Source organism: Drosophila melanogaster, chromosome 3L (assembly GCF_000001215.4).
Source record: "Drosophila melanogaster chromosome 3L".
NCBI classification, from domain to species: domain Eukaryota; kingdom Metazoa; phylum Arthropoda; class Insecta; order Diptera; family Drosophilidae; genus Drosophila; species Drosophila melanogaster.
In genome coordinates, this window is record NT_037436.4 from 20382401 (window position 1) to 20403187 (window position 20787).

General features: G+C 43.3%; 4 protein-coding genes, 1 long non-coding RNA gene and 1 other non-coding gene across 13 annotated transcripts; 1 reads left to right on the top strand and 5 right to left on the bottom strand.

Annotated features, from left to right (window-relative positions):
* Positions 1-4: 4 nt before the first annotated feature.
* CG5498 (uncharacterized protein) lies at positions 5-1709 on the bottom strand. The gene is made up of 4 exons (NM_168850.3): positions 1153-1709; positions 881-1100; positions 610-819; positions 5-540 (listed from the first exon to the last, which is right to left on the bottom strand). The coding sequence occupies exons 1-4, from the start codon at positions 1621-1623 to the stop codon at positions 95-97; spliced, it is 1347 nt and encodes a 448-aa protein (NP_730525.2). The 5' UTR covers positions 1624-1709; the 3' UTR covers positions 5-94.
* Positions 1710-2028: 319 nt separating this feature from the next.
* Positions 2029-9513, top strand: fbl (fumble). 7 transcript variants are annotated; one of them, NM_133434.4, is made up of 7 exons: positions 2029-2458; positions 6269-6447; positions 7516-7808; positions 7868-7993; positions 8058-8234; positions 8290-8425; positions 8486-9054. In NM_133434.4, exons 1-7 carry the CDS (start codon positions 2413-2415, stop codon positions 8780-8782), a joined length of 1254 nt encoding a protein of 417 aa, NP_597678.1. In that variant the 5' UTR covers positions 2029-2412; the 3' UTR covers positions 8783-9054. The 7 variants fall into 7 exon arrangements, with proteins under 7 accessions (NP_597678.1, NP_524870.1, NP_001246848.1 ...); NM_080131.5 differs by lacking the exon at positions 2029-2458 and adding an exon at positions 4008-4454 and having other exon boundaries at positions 8486-9513; NM_001259919.1 differs by lacking the exon at positions 2029-2458 and adding an exon at positions 5216-5628 and having other exon boundaries at positions 8486-9513.
* On the bottom strand, positions 7453-8987 carry asRNA:CR43944 (antisense RNA:CR43944). Its single transcript, NR_073958.2, has one exon.
* On the bottom strand, positions 9285-11153 carry CG33969 (uncharacterized protein). Of its 2 annotated transcripts, none has more exons than NM_001038946.3 (3): positions 10879-11153; positions 10241-10816; positions 9285-10089 (listed from the first exon to the last, which is right to left on the bottom strand). In NM_001038946.3, the coding sequence occupies exons 1-3, from the start codon at positions 11079-11081 to the stop codon at positions 9645-9647; spliced, it is 1224 nt and encodes a 407-aa protein (NP_001034035.2). In that variant the 5' UTR covers positions 11082-11153; the 3' UTR covers positions 9285-9644. The 2 variants fall into 2 exon arrangements, with proteins under 2 accessions (NP_001034035.2, NP_001034034.1); NM_001038945.2 differs by having other exon boundaries at positions 10241-10825.
* Positions 11154-12993: 1840 nt separating this feature from the next.
* On the bottom strand, positions 12994-13451 carry lncRNA:CR45677 (long non-coding RNA:CR45677). The gene has a single exon (NR_125016.1). It is a non-coding gene; the product is annotated as a long non-coding RNA:CR45677 (long non-coding RNA).
* Positions 13452-13887: 436 nt separating this feature from the next.
* Positions 13888-19209, bottom strand: trbl (tribbles). The gene is made up of 2 exons (NM_079933.4): positions 18026-19209; positions 13888-15075 (listed from the first exon to the last, which is right to left on the bottom strand). The coding sequence occupies exons 1-2, from the start codon at positions 18853-18855 to the stop codon at positions 14451-14453; spliced, it is 1455 nt and encodes a 484-aa protein (NP_524672.1). The 5' UTR covers positions 18856-19209; the 3' UTR covers positions 13888-14450.
* Between the last annotated feature and the right edge of the window lie 1578 nt (positions 19210-20787).

Sequence of the window (20787 nt, forward strand, 5' to 3'; positions counted from 1 at the left end):
ATCTCACGTTTCTTCCTTGTAATAAAAACGCATTTTACAATGTAATAAATTTAGAATTATAACAGTTCACATGCCATTTAAAAAAACACAACATTTATATCGCAGTTTTCACGGATTTTACACTGGATTGCGATACAGTACCATCCTCCACCTCAAGATCCTGCAGCATGGCAATCATCTCCTCGTCCGTAATCACAACCTCCGCCCTTAGGTTGTTATTAATATGTGGACTAAACGTAGCCGGCGCAGATTCTCCAGCCAGTTCACGCAATTCCTGCTCAAGTTGATCATCTTCCTGGCTCGCGTTCTCCACAACGCTATTGGACATTATGTCCTGAACTTCCCGATGCTGGTCGAGCGTGTCCCGCACATCGGCCAATACTTCGTCGACATTGTCGTACTTCAATCCAGAATTCGAGAGAACCTTCTTCAAGGTATTTGATCCGATCTTGTAGGCATCCAGAACAACGCCACTGTTCTGGGCCTCATCCACACTGGACAGAAGAGATTCGATGTTGTGCAGGGCAAGACTGCGACGTTCTAATTAGAGAATTTTCAAAGAACATTATTCACAAAAGCCAGATAAGGGGTGTCTACAATAAAGATTACCATGATTCTTTTCCAGGAGATGCCTTTTTCGTAGATAGGTTTTTGCCATTTGCCGTTTGTTCTCCTTCATGTACTGGCGCACTTTGTCATCGTTCACCTTGATCTCCTCCTCTAGGTCCTCCAACTGCTTGAGTAACTGAGCTTGGGTATTCTGAAGATTGTGGACGGCCTGGTCTTCTTGGCTTATATTAAGATCGTCGCCAGGTTTTTCTATAACAAAAATTATAGTTTAATAATACATACTAACTACTTGAGAACCTTTTAAACTTGCTTGGTATTTTGATCAAGTGAATTTGGCGTATGCCTTTTTCTACTTTAAATTCTAGGCCCAAGATTTGACGAACATTTAAGGCCAACAGGCAAGCGCATAGATCTTTGTCTGAGTAAGTGGGAACTCCGTGAGTCTTACAAAGCGTTTTCAAAGCATTAAAGTGCAGTAGTTTTCCAGTGTTTTCCGACAGGACTTTTTCGGCGATGAGATCGCAAGTGTTCTGGAAAGTTAATTATGTAGGATTCCTATAATCATTGGATGATATCACATACGTTTAAGGCATCTAGGTGAATCCATTCAATTAAAGCGGAGGCTTCCAGGTCCTCCGTCACCACGCTGTGCTTGATTTTCGACCAGCTCCATGAAAGGGGGCGCTTTACCAGGCTGTTGACGAGCCAACCACCCCAGGAATTGGCCGGATCGTACTCAAATTCACTGCGAGAGCGGATCTGCTTCCTCTGCTGCATCTCGGATATCACGGTGTCCAGGCAGGCGGGCAGTTGGTCACCCCTCATGAACAGCAGTTGCAGATCCCGCAGGCTGAAGATTGGTCGTCCGCTGAACTTTAGATATTTTGCAATTAAATCCATCCAGAAATTCATTTTTGCGTCGTAGCCCTCCGCATCCAGATGCCTCGATCGAAACATGGCGAACTGCACCTGCATTCTACCGTTGTCCTGCCAGCTTGCGGGAAAGCTGAAGTGGTCGGTTTCATTTACCCTGTCACCGCTTCCAAGGCCCATATTTAAAACAAGAATTTAATCCGGATCATAAAAATTGCGCGTCTTTTGTGATTGTGTGTTTATGTCGAATCAGCTAGTTTCTGGTGTTGCAAAATGATTGAATGTATACAAAGCTTGTAAACAAATTTTAAAAGGGGCCGTTAATTTAATGGAATGCTAATCAAATGAGATACTTTTTTTTAAGATTTTTACTTAAAGCTAATAGGTGCACATAAAATGTGTGGGAATACTCAATTTAAAATGTAAATTTCGAATCAAATTTTTAAAAATAAATTAAAGATCCAATTGCTAAATTAAAAATTTGTAATTTAATTTAGATACTGCTTGTATTGTATACAATTTAAGACAAATTCTACCGCTTACCAACACTGCGCTTTTCGATAAGCTGGATATCGATTAACTTTCTCCACATCGCAAATCAGCTGTTCCATCCAGGCTACTAGATTAAAAACTTCTGACGAAAATTTTGTTTTGAAGCTTTTGTTGAGTGTGCGTGGAACTCGCCTTGGCACTGGAGCGTACAGCACCATTCCAGAGGACTCCGGGAATGCACGGAACACGTAGCTAACTTGGCCGCCCCAGGATTCCGCAGCATCAATGAGCAGAGCAGCACATCCCAGCCCCTGAGACACGTTCTTGGCCACGAATTCCCGCCTAGATCTCCTCGCTGCCCCTGAAAGGCCCCCGATTGCAACATCTGTCGGATCATCTTGAAGTGCGTGCGATTCTCCGGATAGTCCATTGTTCTGCGGTGAACTGACTCCGTTCAATTGAGTCTTGCAATTCATCATGACGGAGGACGAACAGATTAACCTGCGCAATCAGTTGGCGAGGGGTAAGTGGTGCTTTCGCAAGATTATGGAAGCTTGCATCTGCGTCTGGCAAATACCAAAAGCAATACAGAAGGAGTTTTAATTCACTATAAGTTGTTAGGAACATATAGATTTGAGAAGGAATTGGGGAGTTCATATAAGTTCAAAAAGAGATAAGGTATTTAAACACGAACTAAGTTCTCAGAAGACTATCTCTGATTTATACAAAAATATATCTAACAATTCAATTGTTCGACTTGATAAATATGGTTGATTGTTTATAAACTTTCTAAACCTATTTTTAGTGGGCAGCTTTGCGGTTGCGAGATAAACACAAACAGTGATTAGAAAGTAATCACATGATGACTGAGAGCATAAACTCGAATTTAGATTTAGCGATGTTAATTTAGCGGGATAAATTTCTAATAACTGTTGGCCTAATTTAGGTTTTTCATTTTAAAATTATTTCTGTTATATAGTAAACAAATATTCCAAGCAATGTGTGCTTTTAAATTCTTTCATACGTTTATTATTGCGAGCAAGGTTGAGGGTTTATTGACTTGGTTTAATTCTGTAGCTTGACCACTTTTTTAGTGGCGCGAACTGCCTGCTAAGCAAAAGCATGCATATGTGATAATATTTTCTGGTCTGTCACAGATATGACTAACGTCACAATGACTGCCAGCTATTTACACAAAACCAGTGCATCGAAATACCCTACTCGTATCGCTGCCAGATTTCATGCTCTGTGGGTACACAACACCATGAATGATAAGATTAACTTATAACTCGCGAAACACATTTGTCCATTTAAGCTATAATCGAAATCAGTGTCTGCACTTGCGGAATGGCTAGTAGTTTTCCCCAAAGGCTAGTGTATGAATGATTGCCATCTCGGCTCTCTTCGGACCACAGCTTTTTCGGGCGGGTTCTCCGCTTGGAATTTGAACCATTTGGGACCGCGTTATCAGGGCTCTTCACACTCTTATCACGCCTGCTGCGCCTGCAGAGAGAGTGTTGTGCCACAAGGCACAGGTTCGGTCATGAATGGCCAGATGATTGACTATGCATTGGCTGGGAATTTTACCAAGTTACCCACGGGCCAGTCGCCGAGGCAAATGCAAAAGCGGACGGACGTAATGGCGATCCACAGACGTCGTAGGGTTCACAGTGGGTCGACGCTGCTCTGGCAGTGTTTTAAATGTGTTTTCGTAATGATTAAGTTCGGTTCGGCTCGCTCATTAATGCGGTGAGGCTATATATGTATGGGTGTCTCCCCCTCCACGGTCATATACCCACTACACATGGCGCTCAGTTCGTTTGGAGCTGCTTATACATATGCGAAAGCCGCAGCGCGTCCGCCGCTGCTGCTGTTGCTGTCGCGGCTTCGGGCAGTAAAATTTCATTCAAACGCGTTTCACGTCTGTTTTCGAACGGTCAACAACGGATGGGATCGGATCGCATCGCATCGCGCGATCACCAGTTGTCGCCATCGCCATTTAGAAACCTATGAATTGAGCAAACAAACATCTTTCGCGGCTTTCGTGGCCAATGGTCCAAATCCAACAAGCTTCAATCCACTCCACACTCCACAATCCAACTTGCCTGTGATAAGTGCCCGCCTCTGAACTTGTAAATCCGTTGTGTGTCAGCGAAACGCTAAGCTGTAAAATAATCAAGCAAATAAAATGAAAGTCCCCACGCGCAACTCGAAATACTCATTCAATTTGAAAATATTCAAGTTGCATAACGATAAGAAACCGACCAGCCCCAGTCCGCCAACCTCACCTGTGATCTCAGCGAAACGAAACTCATGGCGCGCTTCGTGGCGCTCAGCTCTGGGTTCCAAGAGCAAGTCCATCGCCATGGCCTCGGATAGCAGCTCAGATCCCATCGATTTGGAGGCGGAACCAGTGTTTTTCGAGCACAGCAGGTGCAACAGCTACTGCTCCTCGTCCTCCGCCTTCACCGAACTACCGCATCCCGCCATCCAAATTCCCCAAGGCGATGAGCTTATGTGTAAGTTGGCGGATAATATGTGTTCAGGTTTTGGGATATCTGATTGGCCAAATCCAGTCTCCTTCGTAAAAATCGTGCTAAATCGTGCTTAAATACGCTTTTAATTCGCCTGATTTGAGGAATAAGATGGATTGAAATGCGTCGCATGATATAAGTAAATTCACTAAAACCCTAAAAAACCCTTAATATGATTTTATTTAATATGATTTTAAGGCCACAATTAATCCCATAGTCAGTGGCCATCGGTATCGTCCAATGAACCCACAGCTAGTTATTTAGTATTTAGTATTGTAGGGAATAATATTTTAACATTTGCCTAAAAATGAAGTACTTGGCGAGAAGATAAAAACCGCCGGCCTCTTGACTCCATCCAGTTTATAGTTAAGATTGTTAAATTCTGAGTAATGCATTCTGAAATAGACCTACACGTTAAACAACTGATTAGATAAACGTCCTGGGGGATCTCGCGATTTGCGGATCGACAAGTGAAGATCGGACAAATTCGGTTGAAGTGTACACCTGTATTATAAAAAAAATTGCTTGAGCCCGCCAAACGGTCAATTCCCTGGTCAATTCGAGCAATACCAGCGCCCGATAAGCTGCGTGCCGTGCCCGGAGGGCAGATAAGAAAGGTGTGTTTACCCGAGCGCGGCGCACATGCGTTCAGTTCGAGTCGATTGCTCATTTCGCTAGTGTTCAGCTGTTTACGGCTAATATATTATCCGGCAGCCAGTCAGTCAGTCAGTTGGAGCCATCGACGTGTCGCACTTGCCTGTGGCGCCCGAGTGAAATGTTTCCGGTTTAGGCAAACCAACGTAGTATACAGGCGCACTGTGCTCGTAATGAACCCATAGCCATATACTGCCCGAAACGAAACCCAACGCAACGAATCGAATTGAAAGCGCCGTAGTTCCGTGGAATATATACACCTCGACATACGCGCTGCCCGGGTCTCTGGGCTGGGCTGGTCTGACTGACTGGAGAGTCAAATAAAATAAAACGCGTTTACCAGTGATTACACGTCGGTGTTATGTGCAGCCGATTCTATAGTCGAGCGGAATAAACCAGCAGCGCCACAGCTCCAAGGGTTACACAATGCCGGAGGCGCTACACTTTACATCGATCTTTGATCTCATCATCAAGAGCGGTGCGTGCACTTCCAAAGTCCAATTCGGTGCGAAGACATTGCCAATGCGGGGAAGCCTTTGGTTTATTACAATATAAAAGCATTCTGCTTAGACGATATCCACTGTATCCGATAAGTATACTCTGTGAAGTACCCTCGCCTCGATAAAGCAACCGTTAGCAGGCAGCAGTGTGACACAGTTTGGCGTCAATTTGATCTTGACACCATGAGCATGAACCGCTTTCAAGCATTTAGTTTATTCATTTAGCTAGCCTTTGGCGTTCGATTTCTTTATGCTCTTGTAATGTTTTGAAACTTGTTGATTTGCCATTGAATCCGATTCACAAGCTTCCCGAACATGTTTGTCGCAGTTGTTTCTCAGACAGGTTTGATTACAAGTCAGTCAGATACATATGTGATTAAGTGTTGCAATGCCACACATGTGGAAAATAAGGAACTAAGCAAAATTTGACAGTTGAAATATTAACAACACAACCACACAAAATATACAATAATATGTTTGTGCCACAAGTGGGCCACCAAAAAAGACCCTTCGCTTATTGCTGCTATTACTTTAATAGATGTGGGTGGGTCATGCTTATATGCTTATATTTAGGCAACTTACGAACTAGCTAGAACAATATATCCTGCAAAAATATACCTTATGATCAATACTCTGCCATTGCAGCGATGCCATGGTTTGGCATGGACATCGGCGGAACCCTCACCAAGCTGGTCTACTTCGAGCCCAAGGACATAACGCCGGATGAGCAGGATCGCGAGGCTGGCATTTTGCGGAATATCCGACGCTACTTGACCAAAAACTCGGCGTACGGCAAAACCGGACATCGTGATACGCACCTACAGGTGAGATGAGCGACCAATGGAAATGTGGGTGTGCGATTTTGTAACAAAGCAAAGCAAAACCATTAGCATCGGTATTATCACCCAAAATATTATCAATCGCAGCGCGCCGAGCCGCGATATTTGCCCGCGATCCAGTCAACAAGTCATCTTGTGCGGGTCGGAACGGGTCGTCTGGTGATTTCAAATGAGTTCGGGTGCTAGGGTTTTCGAGTGTGAGTGCCTCTGCTGTGACCTTCACTCTCGCGCACACACGCCTACACGGAAAGCAAAATCGTGCTGGTAGATTAGTTCATTGATGTACTTAATCTGAGTCGTAACCAAGTTGATTAGACGTTTAGCGATTCAATCTTGATACCATCGGGAAAGCTTGCATTCCCAATTGGTGGTCTGTATTTGTTTTCGGTGTACCACACACTTATCTCGCACTAATGAGATTCCTTTGTTTACCTTCGAAAGCAAGTGATTCACTGTCAAGATGGTTTGCATGTCTTATTTTCATTTCAATAAACGTTTGAGCCGCCATAGTAAATCTTAAGAGACCATATTGCAAAATAAATTGTTCGACAGGCTAAAAATTAAATTAAACAAAATATTTTTGGTGTAAATGTCCTACAATTAATTGCTTATTTAAAACATCGGGGTAAATGCCCCGCGCCGAAATAGTTTGTTATTCAAAGAGTGAGGCCAAAAGTTGAACACTTTCTAAAGAACTATGTCAATTTACAGACGCTCCCTGTTGCAAGTTTAATTTTCAATTTTGTACAAATTACCCTTTCACTTAGACTTTGGATAGCTAAAATTAATGGCGATCGTATAATCACACCGCTTTATAACCTAGTAACAGTTTGGACAGCACTTTCGCGAAGTGAACATTGACTTTTGCACTTTTCATTTCAATTTTGTAATAGGTTCAGAAGTCTAATTTGCATATTTACGTAGCTCATTTCTCACTCTTCCGCCTGGAATACGATTGAAAGTTTTTTTAAAGATGAAAAGAATCTTATTATTCTTAGAATAGGTAATATTTATTCGCCCTAAGCGGTTTTTGTAATCCCTATCGTTTTTCAGATGGACAATGTCGAGATACGCAAAAGACGCGGCTCCTTGCATTTCATTCGCTTCCAGACCACGGACATGGGCAACTTCCTATCGCTTGCCAAGCAGAAGGGCATGGCCGAGCTGGTGACCACGGTTTGTGCCACCGGCGGTGGCGCATTCAAGTTCGAGCAGGATTTCCGCGACCAAGTCAACATGAAGCTGGCTAAATTCGACGAGCTGGACACGCTCATCAAAGGCATTCTCTTCGCCGATCTGCATAATCGCACGGAGTGCTACTACTACGAAAACGCACGTGACATTCTGTAAGTGGACCAAGCGCTGGCGTCAAGGAGTCTGTAGATCCTAACCATACAATTTGTAGAAAAAGCGAAAAGCAGCAGTTCAATTTCTCTCAACCGTTTCCGTTTATTCTGGTGAACGTCGGATCCGGAGTCTCCATCCTGGCGGTCTACGGTCCCGACAACTACAAGCGGATTTCGGGCACGAGGTAAGACTGCTCTTCATGAAATTACACATTATTGCAACGATGCTAAATGAAATGTATTGTTCAGCTTGGGCGGCGGTACATTCCTCGGCCTGTGTTGTCTACTCACCGGCTGCACATCCTTCGAAGAGGCCATCCAACTGGCCACCAAGGGTGACAATAGGAAGGTGGACAAGTTAGTTAAGGACATTTATGGTGGCGATTACAACCGCTTTGGTCTCCCCGGCGATTTGGTGGCGTCAAGGTAGCAAAGCCAGAAATGAAGGGCCATGTACCAGTTACGAATTTTCCATTTCTAGCTTTGGCCAGATGCATCTCAACGACAAACGGGTTTCCGTATCACGCGAAGATCTGGCCAACGCCACTCTGGTCACCATAACGAATAATATCGGCTCCATAGCAAGGATGTGCGCGCTGAATGAGAAGATCGATAGGGTAAGTATCAATTTTCGTTACATACATATCCTCGTAGACTGAGCAACAAACCCATTTCAGGTCGTCTTTGTGGGCAACTTTCTGCGAGTTAACCCCATTTCCATGAAGCTGCTGGCGTACGCAATGGAGTTCTGGTCCAATGGCACAATGAAGGGTCTTTTCCTGGAGCACGAGGGATACTTTGGGGCTCTGGGTTGCCTGCTGCAGTTCAACGGCGAGCTGGCAGCCGCCCTTAACGACGGAGTGGAGCATTCAATCCACACTGAATCCGATTCAGCAAGCGAAGCAGCACAGACATCTTCTACGGCGGACGAGCCACCAGAAAAGGCGCCCACAAGCAAACACTCCACTAGATAGTCGCTATAACCACATGTTCCTCCCAAGGGCACCCAACGTGCGCCAGCCGATTGAAGTGCATGTACAGTAGACCTAAGATCAATAAGGCAATGACAATGGCAATGGCAATGACTTTGGTCCTTCGCAGTTCATCTCGGTATTTATCGTAATTCTTTCTCGGCTTTAGTTGTAACTTGATGACGCACAAATTGTAAATGCATGAAATTACGTATGTATGGATAAAGTGCCTGCTAGAAAGCAACGAATTTTGGCCCGATCAAATGGCGAACCACAATTTATGTCTTAATTTTTCGCCGCGTAACATTTTACCATATGTTACTACCACGCTATCTTCGACAGATTCGGTAGTTTTTAGTTTCGATTCTAAAGTGATAGATGTTAGCTCTCAGAAAAGTATTACAAATACTTGACAATAGAAACGCAATTAAAAGTCTAGCGCGCAACAAAATGACGAAAGAGCAGGTATAGCATCCACCTAATGATTCTTTTAAGTTATTATCTTAACGTTTTTATACATGCTTTAAGTGGATGTTTTAAAGTTTTCTTTTTAGGATCCAATTCGTGGACAGGTCAATAAAACTTGTTCTACACAAACTGATGGTATGATGATACAGTTTAAAAACAAGACGGTAATAGCCTTCTCTCTACCTTTGCCTACTTATACAATTATTGTTAAGGTTTGTGTTATTCTAAAAAAATTCCGTAATAAACTAGACACGAGTTGTTCTGATAAGAACAAATAGTACGCTTTACGGGAAATCAGCAGACATCTTGAATGTATATTTGTACGGCGCATTTGGTTTCTTCAAAACAATGAATGTATAAGATTTGGCACATTTTTAATATGGGTTATCCAATGTGATTAAGTTTCACTTCGTTTGTATACAATATTGCTGTAGTCTCTCCGAATTCCACAGCTTGCCTTAAAGTCAAAGACACGCATATTGTGATCGGTGGCCACGAACATATATTGGCTATCACAGGCGAGGCTGTACACTGGCGACAAGCCATTATGACTTCGCGTCCTTCCCGGAAAGTACAATTGTACGTATTTCTTCATTCTTATATCGTAAAGGTTGACCCGTGCATGTCTGTTGGTGCCAACCAGCACCGCGTGCAGACCATCATACTCCAAGGAGTAGAAGGAGGAGTCGAACGGATCATCCCAAATGGCTACATCGCGATCCACGCGTCTGTCAAACATACGAAACGTGCTATCGAAGTTGGCCGTGAAAATGACCTGGTCATCTTTCAATTTCAGGTCGTAAATTGACATTGTTTTGGAACTAAACACCAATTCCTCGCCACTGATAAAGAAAAAAATTAAAGATAGTTAATAACAGAAATAATGATAGTAAAATGTAAATCAAATATTTCTACTTTGATTAATGTTTAAGGATTAACTAAAACATTCCTACACATAAGATTTATATTTAACTAATAGTCGGTAGGGCTTACCTTTCAACATGGACTGCCCTCAAGGCCTGGCGACCGTTGTCAGTGTATAGTCCACCATACAGCCACTGGCCATCCGAACTGAGTTCCAGAGACCTAAAGGCGTGCGGCAGATGCATCACCTGATCAAAATGCGTCATTCCAAACTCCTGCGCACGCTGCCACAGTCTGCAGCAGTGATCTGTGCTGGTTGCGTACAGATCCTTGACAAAGTCTACGCAGTACAAGTATTCGTTGGCCGGATGCATCCTCTGCTCCGTCATCACCATGCTATCGGTGTCGTAGTGGAAGCACGATCCACAAACCCTTCCCGCGAATATGGTTTCATTCTTTTTGACGAAATCGGAGATGTCGGTCTGTGCGGACGTACAGATCTCCTCGTCGAAGCGACGATGCAGTGCATCGCAGCTGGACCGCCGGTACTTGCGCAGATAGCAGGCATGTGTGATGTACAGAAAGTCGGCCTCCAGGCACAGTTTGGTGGGGAACATCTGGGCATGGTGGAAGTATGGTCGTTCGAAATAGGTGCCACTAACCCAGTTCCTTGACAGCTCGATGCGTTCATAGTTTTTCAGGCGTCTTCGGTTTCTAGGAGGTAGATAGATTATCTTAAGTTTATTATCCGAATCTCATTCACCAACCTCTGTTCGATCCTTGGATTATTCCGGTGGCCACAGAGCAGCAAATCGTAGGCCAGTGGGTAGAAGTAGTAGGCTTCAATAATATACTCCAGAGCCGGGTCCGCCCGGCACAGGCACAGTAGGTCCCCCTCCGAGCAATAGTCGAATATGAGGAGCAGGCATTCGATGGTCAGATCCTTCAAGCTCATGCGGGAGCTCATCATATCTTTCAACGCCAATTCGTGAGATTAGCTCATATTCCCACGATTTCCGAACAAAACGCAAACAAATGGTATATCGATTATTTCACTCTAGCGTTACCTTTGCAACACTACGAAATTTCCGTTAAGTTTGACTGCAGTCAATGATTAAATTCAAACGTGTGTTCTTTCATAGTGTTATTATATTAATGATTTGAACATCAACTGTATATTCTTTCGTGCTATTTTTTCAATATATAGATCTCAGACAATTTGATTATTTCGAATAATCGATATGTTTTTCATTTATATTTCCTCAGCTAATAAACAGTGCATTGTTCACTTATGTGTCATTGTTGAAAATTTGACGTAACCAGCACAGAAATTGTGAAATTTAAAGAACAATGAAACACTTGTTAATTTCATCGACCTTTGAAAACATTTTTTTTAAACATTTTTCATGTTGATGACCATATTTTTTAAAAATTTAAACAACAGGCAATTAGTGTATACAGATTTAAATTAACTATTACTACGGAAAAATGTGCTTAAAAGAGCAAGTTAATTATTACCACCCCTTTAGCCAATAAAGCTTTTAAAATGTTACTATCTAAGCTTTGGTCTTTCAATGGTTAACAATATCCACCAGCTGTGTCAAGGCAATATAAGAAAATACAATTCATGAAATATGGTTAATAAATTTTATAAATTTTGCTTGTGTAGAAGGTTAAGCATCAAGGCTAGACTTCGGGGAACCATTGCGATAAATGACATCGTTGGACATTGAGTTTTTATCATTCGATAAGAAATTTAGGGTTGATTTTAGAAAGATTCCCCCATTGATGTAAGCCGCCTGCAATGCCAAACACGAAATAGTCAGCAACTGCACATTTTGGGGACAAAAGTCTAAGATATGTATACGATTTACGCACATAAATATGCGGCGTGCGTACGACCACGTACTCATACAATTGCAGCAATCTAAAGTTATTTAGAACACTGTTTCCGCAATTAGGCACGAAACTGCCGAGATTTTTGCGCTAAATACCTTAACTGAGCATTTGATTGACTTGAAATAGCGCACAAGCTGTCTGATCTGCCTAGAAAGTATCTCGTATCTTTCTCGGCATTTATCTGCCGCCTTTTCTGTAAATACTGCAAAATGGTGCATAAAGTTTTATGACTTCTGGAGTGATTTAGGAAGAAGACCATGAAACGATTTTTCAGGCTAAGAATTTCGCATTATCTGTTGGGTACTTGAAGGAAAACATAGGACTATCTTCTAATGACAGACAGTATAAGCTGCGTGCGAGGGCAAACAAAGAAATTTACGGAAAATCTTGAGAATTGAACCAGAGCCATAACAAAGAATCAAGTAACGACTAATTTTTGGGTCAGGGAAAGTAGCGTAGCTGTCACTGTTCAGGTCTTCTTTATGGTTGTCAAGGTACTTAACTTAAGGTTTTAGAACCTTAAAAAGTGAATTTGTAACAGGGCTAGGCTAGTCCACCTTTGTACTTTCCATTTAACATACTTTTTTTTGGGTAGCGTGACCCCTATTAGAGCTTCGTTATTCCCCAGAAACAAAGTAATTGTGACTTTTGGGTATGTAAGGAATGCGAAAAGTTCTGGATCGTTCATTCCGTTCTATAAGTCCCCTTTAAAATCTTATCAAACTGCACATGACAATGGGCTTTACCCTTTCAAGATCTCGAAGCTTTGAGTACCCATCCTAAAATGTATTCTTAAATTAATAAGTGAAATAAAATCAGGATACTTATTGTAAAAGATATAAATTCCTAAGTTATAAGACCACATATGGACTTCAGACTTCAGACTTTAGTTCAATATGTATCAATAATCGACAATAAATTTATTTGAACAAAAATAAGACAGACAAGAACATATTGTAATACTCTACAAAAGCATCAGATTTGAATACATTTCCAGTGCGGTTACATACAGTTCCCGATGGGTATTTTCCAGTCGGGTCTAAACCGATCAGGCGATTCTAGTTAAAGTTCATGCGTGGCACTGAGCCCAAAAAAATTGATAGTCACAATCTGTAGGTGGCGTAGTCGTCAGCAGTTTTCGCGTTCTGCGCAGTTCTCGTTCTCTCCGGCAATTTCATAATCTGAACAAAGTGCTCGACCACAGGTAAAAATGCTCGAGCACGGCGCACACAGAGCCAAAAATCGGGGGTCTTACGTACACGAGTATATGTAGGTGGTATACATGCGAAAGTCCCCGTCACGTCGGCACATCAGATGACAGTGGTGGGACCTCCGCATTCAGCAGCTATTCACAATATTAGTTTACTGCTATTGTGGAGCAAAGTCGCAAATATTTCCGTAGCCAAAGTCACGTTCGCCCACCTGATAACTTCCAGTCACTGGGTTGCATTATCAGGTTGGGAATCTGCTGCTCGGTAATGGGAATCTCAGCAACAACAATAACTAATTTGTTGACTTTCGACACTCGAGAGAATTCTCGATTTTGTGACGTGAACTATTCATTAATCTCCTTCATGAAGAAAATAGATTGGACAGTTTTGTTTTCATATTTTTGACCAAACATTATCTGATCTTAATCAAATGTTGAATTTTACTAGTACACAATATGACGCATCTAGAACCAAAAAATCGTATTTTCCCCTGACTCATTGTTTTCATCTTTTGTAGCCTTCCGCTTCTTGAGAATCTAGAATCTTCATGTTAAGCTCATAGTCTGGTTGACTAATTACACATTTATAAATATTTACAATCTTGTGTCAATAAATAAAAACAGCGTTTTTTACCCCAGAGCCCTAAAGAAACAAATTCGAATTATTCTTGGTGAGATCAAATTTCAATGTATTATGTTCTTTTTTGCAATTTTCACTTACAAGATTTTAAGAGTACACAAAGCGTAATACAGAAGTATTAAATAATAAATAACAATTTGCATTCGTTGCATTTTTTAACATGGAAACTAATGTGTTTTAAAGCCCAAAAGCAAATCAGGGCGACTGTCCTTTGATAAGATCAACAGTTTGCAAAAAAATTAAAATGTTAAATGTATTGTACATAGGTAGGTTTTAGGAAGAATCGGTTGCAGAGAGGAGGCTGCGGAGCGGCGTGATTCTTGAACGAATCGAATCGGGGCTGCAGCGCGATTGGAAGGCAGTGAGTTCTTGTGTGTCTAAGCTTTAAGTCTTTGTTGGCAGTACCACCTGCAGGAAGACGACGTGGAACGCAGTCGGAGTCGGCGCGACCCGGAAGGCCAGGATGTCCACAGTGTCATATCATCCGATATGCCCAGTCCCGGCGGCTAATCAGTCGGCATTCAGCCGGATGCAGCCAACGCGCCAGCGTGTCCCAGAATGCAACCCGTGGGTGACTCCACGAGCTCCAATCAGCCCATGTCCACATCCGTATCGGGTTCGGGTTCCGTGGACAGCCCATTGGCATTCTGAGCCATTTGGAGCGTGGAGCGCGTGTAGTCCAATGGCTCCACGCCAATGTCCTCGTACTCGTGCTTGTCACCCAAGGGACAGAGTCCTTCCTCGTCATCATCCATCGCATCGGCGGCAGTGCCTTCGTCCTCCTCCGCATCGCTCCAGTCCTCGGCCACCTCCACGTCGACTGGCAGGTACATGTGGAAGGGGCGCTGCTCTCGCAGCCACGGGGTAAGGAAGATGTGGCTGGCGGTCATTCGTTCCGTGTAATCCTTCCGCAGCAGCGAAAGCAACAGCCATCGCACCGACTTAGACAGCGTCAGGGGTATCTGGACATTCCCGTGGCGTATGACGGTGATGAGGTTGCAGTTGGCCTTCTCGTAGAACGGGTACTGACCCACCAACATGGTGTACAGGATCACGCCCAGCGACCACATGTCCGCCGGTTTGCCCTTGTACGTTTGCTGGGGGCACAGCAGTTCTGGAGCGGTGTACAGTGGGCAACCGATCTTGTCGCTCAGAGTATCGTCCTCGCCGTCGAGGATCATTGAGCCTTCCAGTGATTCATACTGCAGTTTCGTTCTGTAATTAGCAAATGACAAAATCGAATAAATAATCCGCCAAAATAGGGTACAAAATATATGTTTATGCTTCTTAGAAATAAAACTAACAGTCTTTTTTTTACCCGTTTCTATTAATATGTTGAGAACTATTGTTGCCAAAGAAGAGTAGATATGACTGCAACTTGAGTTGGCACTGCCACTATTCTGATCGCAACTGTACCCGTTCATCAGACCCATCGTCGAGCTCTACATCATGTGCAATCCCTGGGACTTGCATAACCCCCGATTTTGTGGGGCCATTAGCTAGCGCAATATCGAAGAGACTTGAATCGATCGGCCACGGAGCTTCAGTTTCAGTTGTAGTTGTCTTTGGCGTTGGCGTATTGACAAGTCAAAAGGCAAATTGGCCGAGAGAGCACATTGTGAGCTGAGCTGAGTTGACTTGGATTGGTGACGAAAGCGCAGCTTGCGACCCCCGACACCCATGAGCGAGTGCCGCCGCCGCCGCCGCCTCCGCCCCTGCACTCCACTCCACTCCCCCTCCATTGGGCCACTCCACTCCATTGACATTGGCCCACATTCGAATGCAAAAAGCAAAAAAGTAACGAAAACGCCAGCGAGCACAGCGCATAGATCCAAAGAGAGTCCGCTGTGTGAGCTGCGTGAGTAGTAAGGTGAGGTGGAGTGACGTATCGCAACTTGTTGCTGCAACGGCGCTTCTGCTGGGACCCGAGCACCACTACCAACATTGGGTATTCCGCCGATAGCGAACGGAGCGATATACAAACACACGGTCGCCGCGGTCTGGTATCCAAACATCCAAAGAGCCAAACACAAAGCAGGCCAAAAAAACCTCGAGCTGACCCTGAACAAAAACAAGCTTTGAAAACGCGCCTCTCCTCGGCACAAATCACAGTGTACACTGAAAGAAACAAATTACCTTCAACTTGATAGCAACAGGTGGGCAATCAATAAGAGGGAAAAGAGATAGCGCATTTAAATAATATATTCAAAGAACACGGTTCTTAATTAAGAGCATGTTTCTATACATTTGTTTTCGGGTTTCATTTGATTTTTGTGTCCTCTATCGTCTAGTTACCCCATTCGATACAGAAACATTATAAACTTATATTTAAGATCAAGGCAAGCATATATAATTATACTTTTAAGATCAAGGTTTTATGTGAACCAATATTTATATTTTTGAGTGCACGGAAGGCAGGTGGAGATGTGATGAGGAGAATAGTTACAGCTGCTGACCTCGATGCGCGACATAACCGAGCTTTGAAGAGCGTCTTGTGGATCTCTTCTTTCCCTCTCTCTCTCTCTCTCGCTCTATACGTTTGGCACACATTAACCCGCGACAGAGGTTAAAATAAAATCGGAATCGAAACGAAATACGGAAAACCGGCGCCGCATAAATGCTCAAACACCTTGGAAGTATTTACGTACGGCAAAAGAGTAGACAAAATAAAAGTATGAACCAGAGATTTTTACATGCATAAGCATACGCATTTGTATATGGGAGGCACTGGCATATATGCATGTACATAAATGCGTTCAAATACAGAAGATCAGAGTCAGGGACATTCACCGCACTGTGACCTTAAAAATTCGGCTCGTTATTTGGTTGTGCGTGTGTGTGGCCGCCCCGTTGGACATATGTAGATATGGATATGGCCACGCCCATAGCCCATATAGTATGTATGTACACCCAGCGAGCACTTATCTATATAGCGATGTATTATTCGAATGGAAATGGGAATGGAAGTGAGCGCCAGTAATCGCAGCGCATTTGAGTCGTATTGAACACTTGTTGTTTATTTCTCGCCAAGGTGAGAGAAGTATAGTATAGATAGAGATCTATGGGTTGGTTTCTTCCTTCCGCCGTTTTGCACTTGGCACAGAACGACGAAATGACGAAAAAATCAGCAGATATTGCGCTAATTGCAGAGTCATACGAAATCGACCAAATGTTCAAGTCGTTCCATGCTGATGTCAGTACAATTTCGAAGATAATAAGAACGGGAGACAGCGCGTTTTCGATACAGTTGTGTTAATTAACATATGCGAAAATACATTTTCGATGAAGGTGGGGTCAATATTTCATCATCCACTGTAAACTCACACACGGGAAATCGACAAATCAAGCGAACGCCGAGTACGTGGCCCACAGATCCCCACCCCAAAACCATATTGCAAATGCTATGTTGAACAATTCTTGAAATGTGGCAATTTCTAGCTTCCGAAATGTGTAATGAAAAAACGAGTGAGCCAACATTTTGGCCATCAGTGTGGCACATTGGGCCCTTGTGTACGAGTATGTACACAGAGATACAGTCGGGGTCTGCAAAATAAGGCATATGCTTGCTCACTGAATGGCAATTCAATGATATTACATAAATAATAATTCTTTAGCTACAAAGCTAATACACCATGTTAATTAATAGTTTAATAATAGGTGTATTTCAAAAACTTATCTTTGAAATTATTTAACATTTTTGATCTTATTCCCATTCATTTTTGCAATGCTTCGCATAGTAGGAATATATTTTTACTTATAAAATTAGTTTGAAACTACCATTATACCCTGTGCTGTACATACGTACGCCTTGCGTTCATTCGGTTTGTCAGTATAATTGTTGTTGTTGGCCTATTGGTGATTCGATTGCAACACTTGTTAAATGTTCAATGTTACCCACAACGACGGCGCCAGCAACAAAAACAAAAGCAACAACAGCAGCAGCAGCAGCAACTACAACAACATGGGCCAATAACAAGAGCAACAATTGTGGCACCACCAACACACGACCACAAACAAGATCTCTCGCTCATAACGAGTTTCCATCGAATTGCAAAATAAACCGACTAGCCAGCCATATGCAATTGAGTTGGTATAAGTCAGGCATATGTGGCGTATATTGGTGTATATGGGTTTTTCGAAGGTGTCACCTGGACACGCAACTCACCTGGCCTCGTCGATGAAGTAGAACCGCTTGAGCTTGAGGTCCCTGAGGATAATCCCGTTGCGGTGGCACACCTGAACAGTCTGACAGATCTGGTGGAATATGGCCCTCGCCTCCGTCTCGCACAGTCGCTTCGCGTGGCGGATGTAGGTGTGCAGGTTCTCGTACACCCCGGTCACCCCACCCGTGGAGTCCCTCTCCTGGGGCACGGGCGCAATGAGGATGTAGGTGCGATCCTTGGTAAGCGGTATGATATCGTGCACGGGTCGGATCAGTGGATGGCCATAGATGGTGCTCCGGCGTAGCTCCTCGTCGTGCTGCTGCAGCTGAAAGTAGGCTCGTTGCACCTTATGCAACGGTTCGTTTACAATACGGCAGAGGAACTGCTCCCCGGTGAAGATGTCCACGCAGCGCAGATTGGAGGCGGTTAGATCGACCAAGTGGCGATACGAGGCGGGAGTCTTGGCAGCCACGGCGGCCGATATGTGACTAGGCTGTGCGCTGATCAGATAACGCTGTTGGATGAGCTTGACGGGCTGCTGGTCTGTGGGTTCCGCTGCGATGCCCAGGGCCAGAAGGTCACAGGCTCCGCCGGGCGTCATTAGCTTCTCCCTGATGGTCTGCAGCATCTTGGCATTGGGGAACTCCTTTTTGGGCGTAAATAATCCCAGTACGGTGTCCTCCTGGCTGCTACTCATGCCGCTGCTGCTGGATGATGAGGATGAGGAGGTGGCGGCTGCGACTCCTGGCGAGACTGGTGACGAATAGTTGACTATTTTGCTTGTGGACGCTGACGAAGCCGTTCTGCTGTTTTGACCGCTACTGTTATCCATGCTTGCTTGTGTTTACCACTTCACTTAACTTTATCACAGTTCTTGCTCTCGCTACGTTTTCTTCGTCTTATTCTCTGCTAATGCTTCTTCTTACTAATTTTGTTACTCCGCTTTAGCCTGGCTGTACTTGGCTGTTAATTGTTTTGACATTTAGCGACGCGCCGTTTAGTCTCCGATTAAATTCGATTTAAACTCTCGTTTAAACTCAGGGCTACTACTACTTCGGTAGTTTGGCCATTTGCAATGCGGGTACTGACGAAATGCGGCGATTTTAAAACAAATCGGACGCTGCTCACTGAACTCGCGAAACGAAACGAACGCGACCGTCTTCTCCGCAGTTTGAATTTCAAATGTGACCATCCACGCGGTCGGAAGAAGCACGAAGCGAAGAGAACGGCGAAATACAACGGCTCTCTTTCGCACCCTCTTGCTCGCTCTCACTGCACCGATCCTTCTCTGCCTCGCTCACACCCGTTGCAGGAATTTAGCTCAATGCGGTCGGAATGGAAAGAGAAGTGGGAGACCAGAGAGCGTCGTTATTTTTTGAAATCCAAATGGTTGGGAGAGAGAGAAAGAACAAGAGCATCGTTATTTTTGAAAAAATTGCGCTGAACGCTGAAATTCCGATTCCAACTGAATTCGAAATACGTAGCTGTATGAACACTATACCCACAGCAACCCTTAAACTTTTCTTCTACGATTTTACGTAGTAATCTGCGCACCAATAAATCGTGGCGATAAGTTAATTAGAGGGGGTTAGTAAACTGATAAAATCCACAGTTTTAAGATCAAATTAATGAAAGTACAGTCAGCTTGAACTTCGATTTTGTTTTATTGAGTACGGGTACGGATATCGAAGGCAGAAACACCCGTATAACCATCTCTATAACTCGAAAATATCTTTTGTGGTTTCTTGGCTTGGATACTTAAGGTTTTCTCCTGCTCTGATAAGGTAATATTTTACAAGTTTGGTTGAAATTATTTGTTTTCCCATAGTTACGAAATTTTTAAACCAAATTCAATGATGATGTGCAGTTTTTGAGTAGTTGCTTTGCAAACTACTATTATTATAAAAAAACATAAAACATAAAACATTTTAATATCCTAATATACATACAAATTTAAAATTAAGAAATTTGTCTTCTTAATACTCCAGATTAAGATCTCTTATATCCCTAAGTATATGACCACAGATGGACATTTCAGATGTACAAACATAGTTCTAGTAAATCCTAGAATTTAAATAAATGCTCCCAAACTCGAATCTTCAAATAACGCTTCAATCTCTTGGATCCAAATCGATCATTGAATTTTTTCCTGTGCGAGATCATTACTCATTTGTGTGTGTGTATGTGGATTTACCTTGCTGTTTACCTCGCGGTGCAGACGATTTCATGATTTTTGCAGCTGTCCGAAACGAGGATCACTGGGCTACGCAGGAATTACGACAGCAACAGAAGGCAGTTATCCGAGATCCTCAAGGAGCAGGTAAGAACCACCGAGCGGCATTATGTCGCAGGTAGATTCCTACATACATATGTCAGCTGCACTATTCCACCCCTAAGCACTATATGGCAGATATAGTGCATCGGTGCAGGGCTGTACATGCGATGCAGTTGCAGTTGCAGCTGGCGCAAGGTGATTTCCCACTAAAGACATCCGTCTGAGGATACACAGGAGCACATTCGCGGTCACAATAATAGGAACTATCGCAATCGAATCTTTAGTAATTGGAAATGAGGGTCTTTAAATATAATTTTTAAGACCGAATTGTTGGACTAAAAGACCTGAAAAATGTATTTTTAAAATCGTTGATAGAATTGGTACAATTGTAGGTTAGATATAACTCATTTAGTTTTGAATTTTTTCATTCTGGGATACTGGGATTTTGAATACTAATATTTTCACCGCAACTGTTTATGCAGGCTTGTA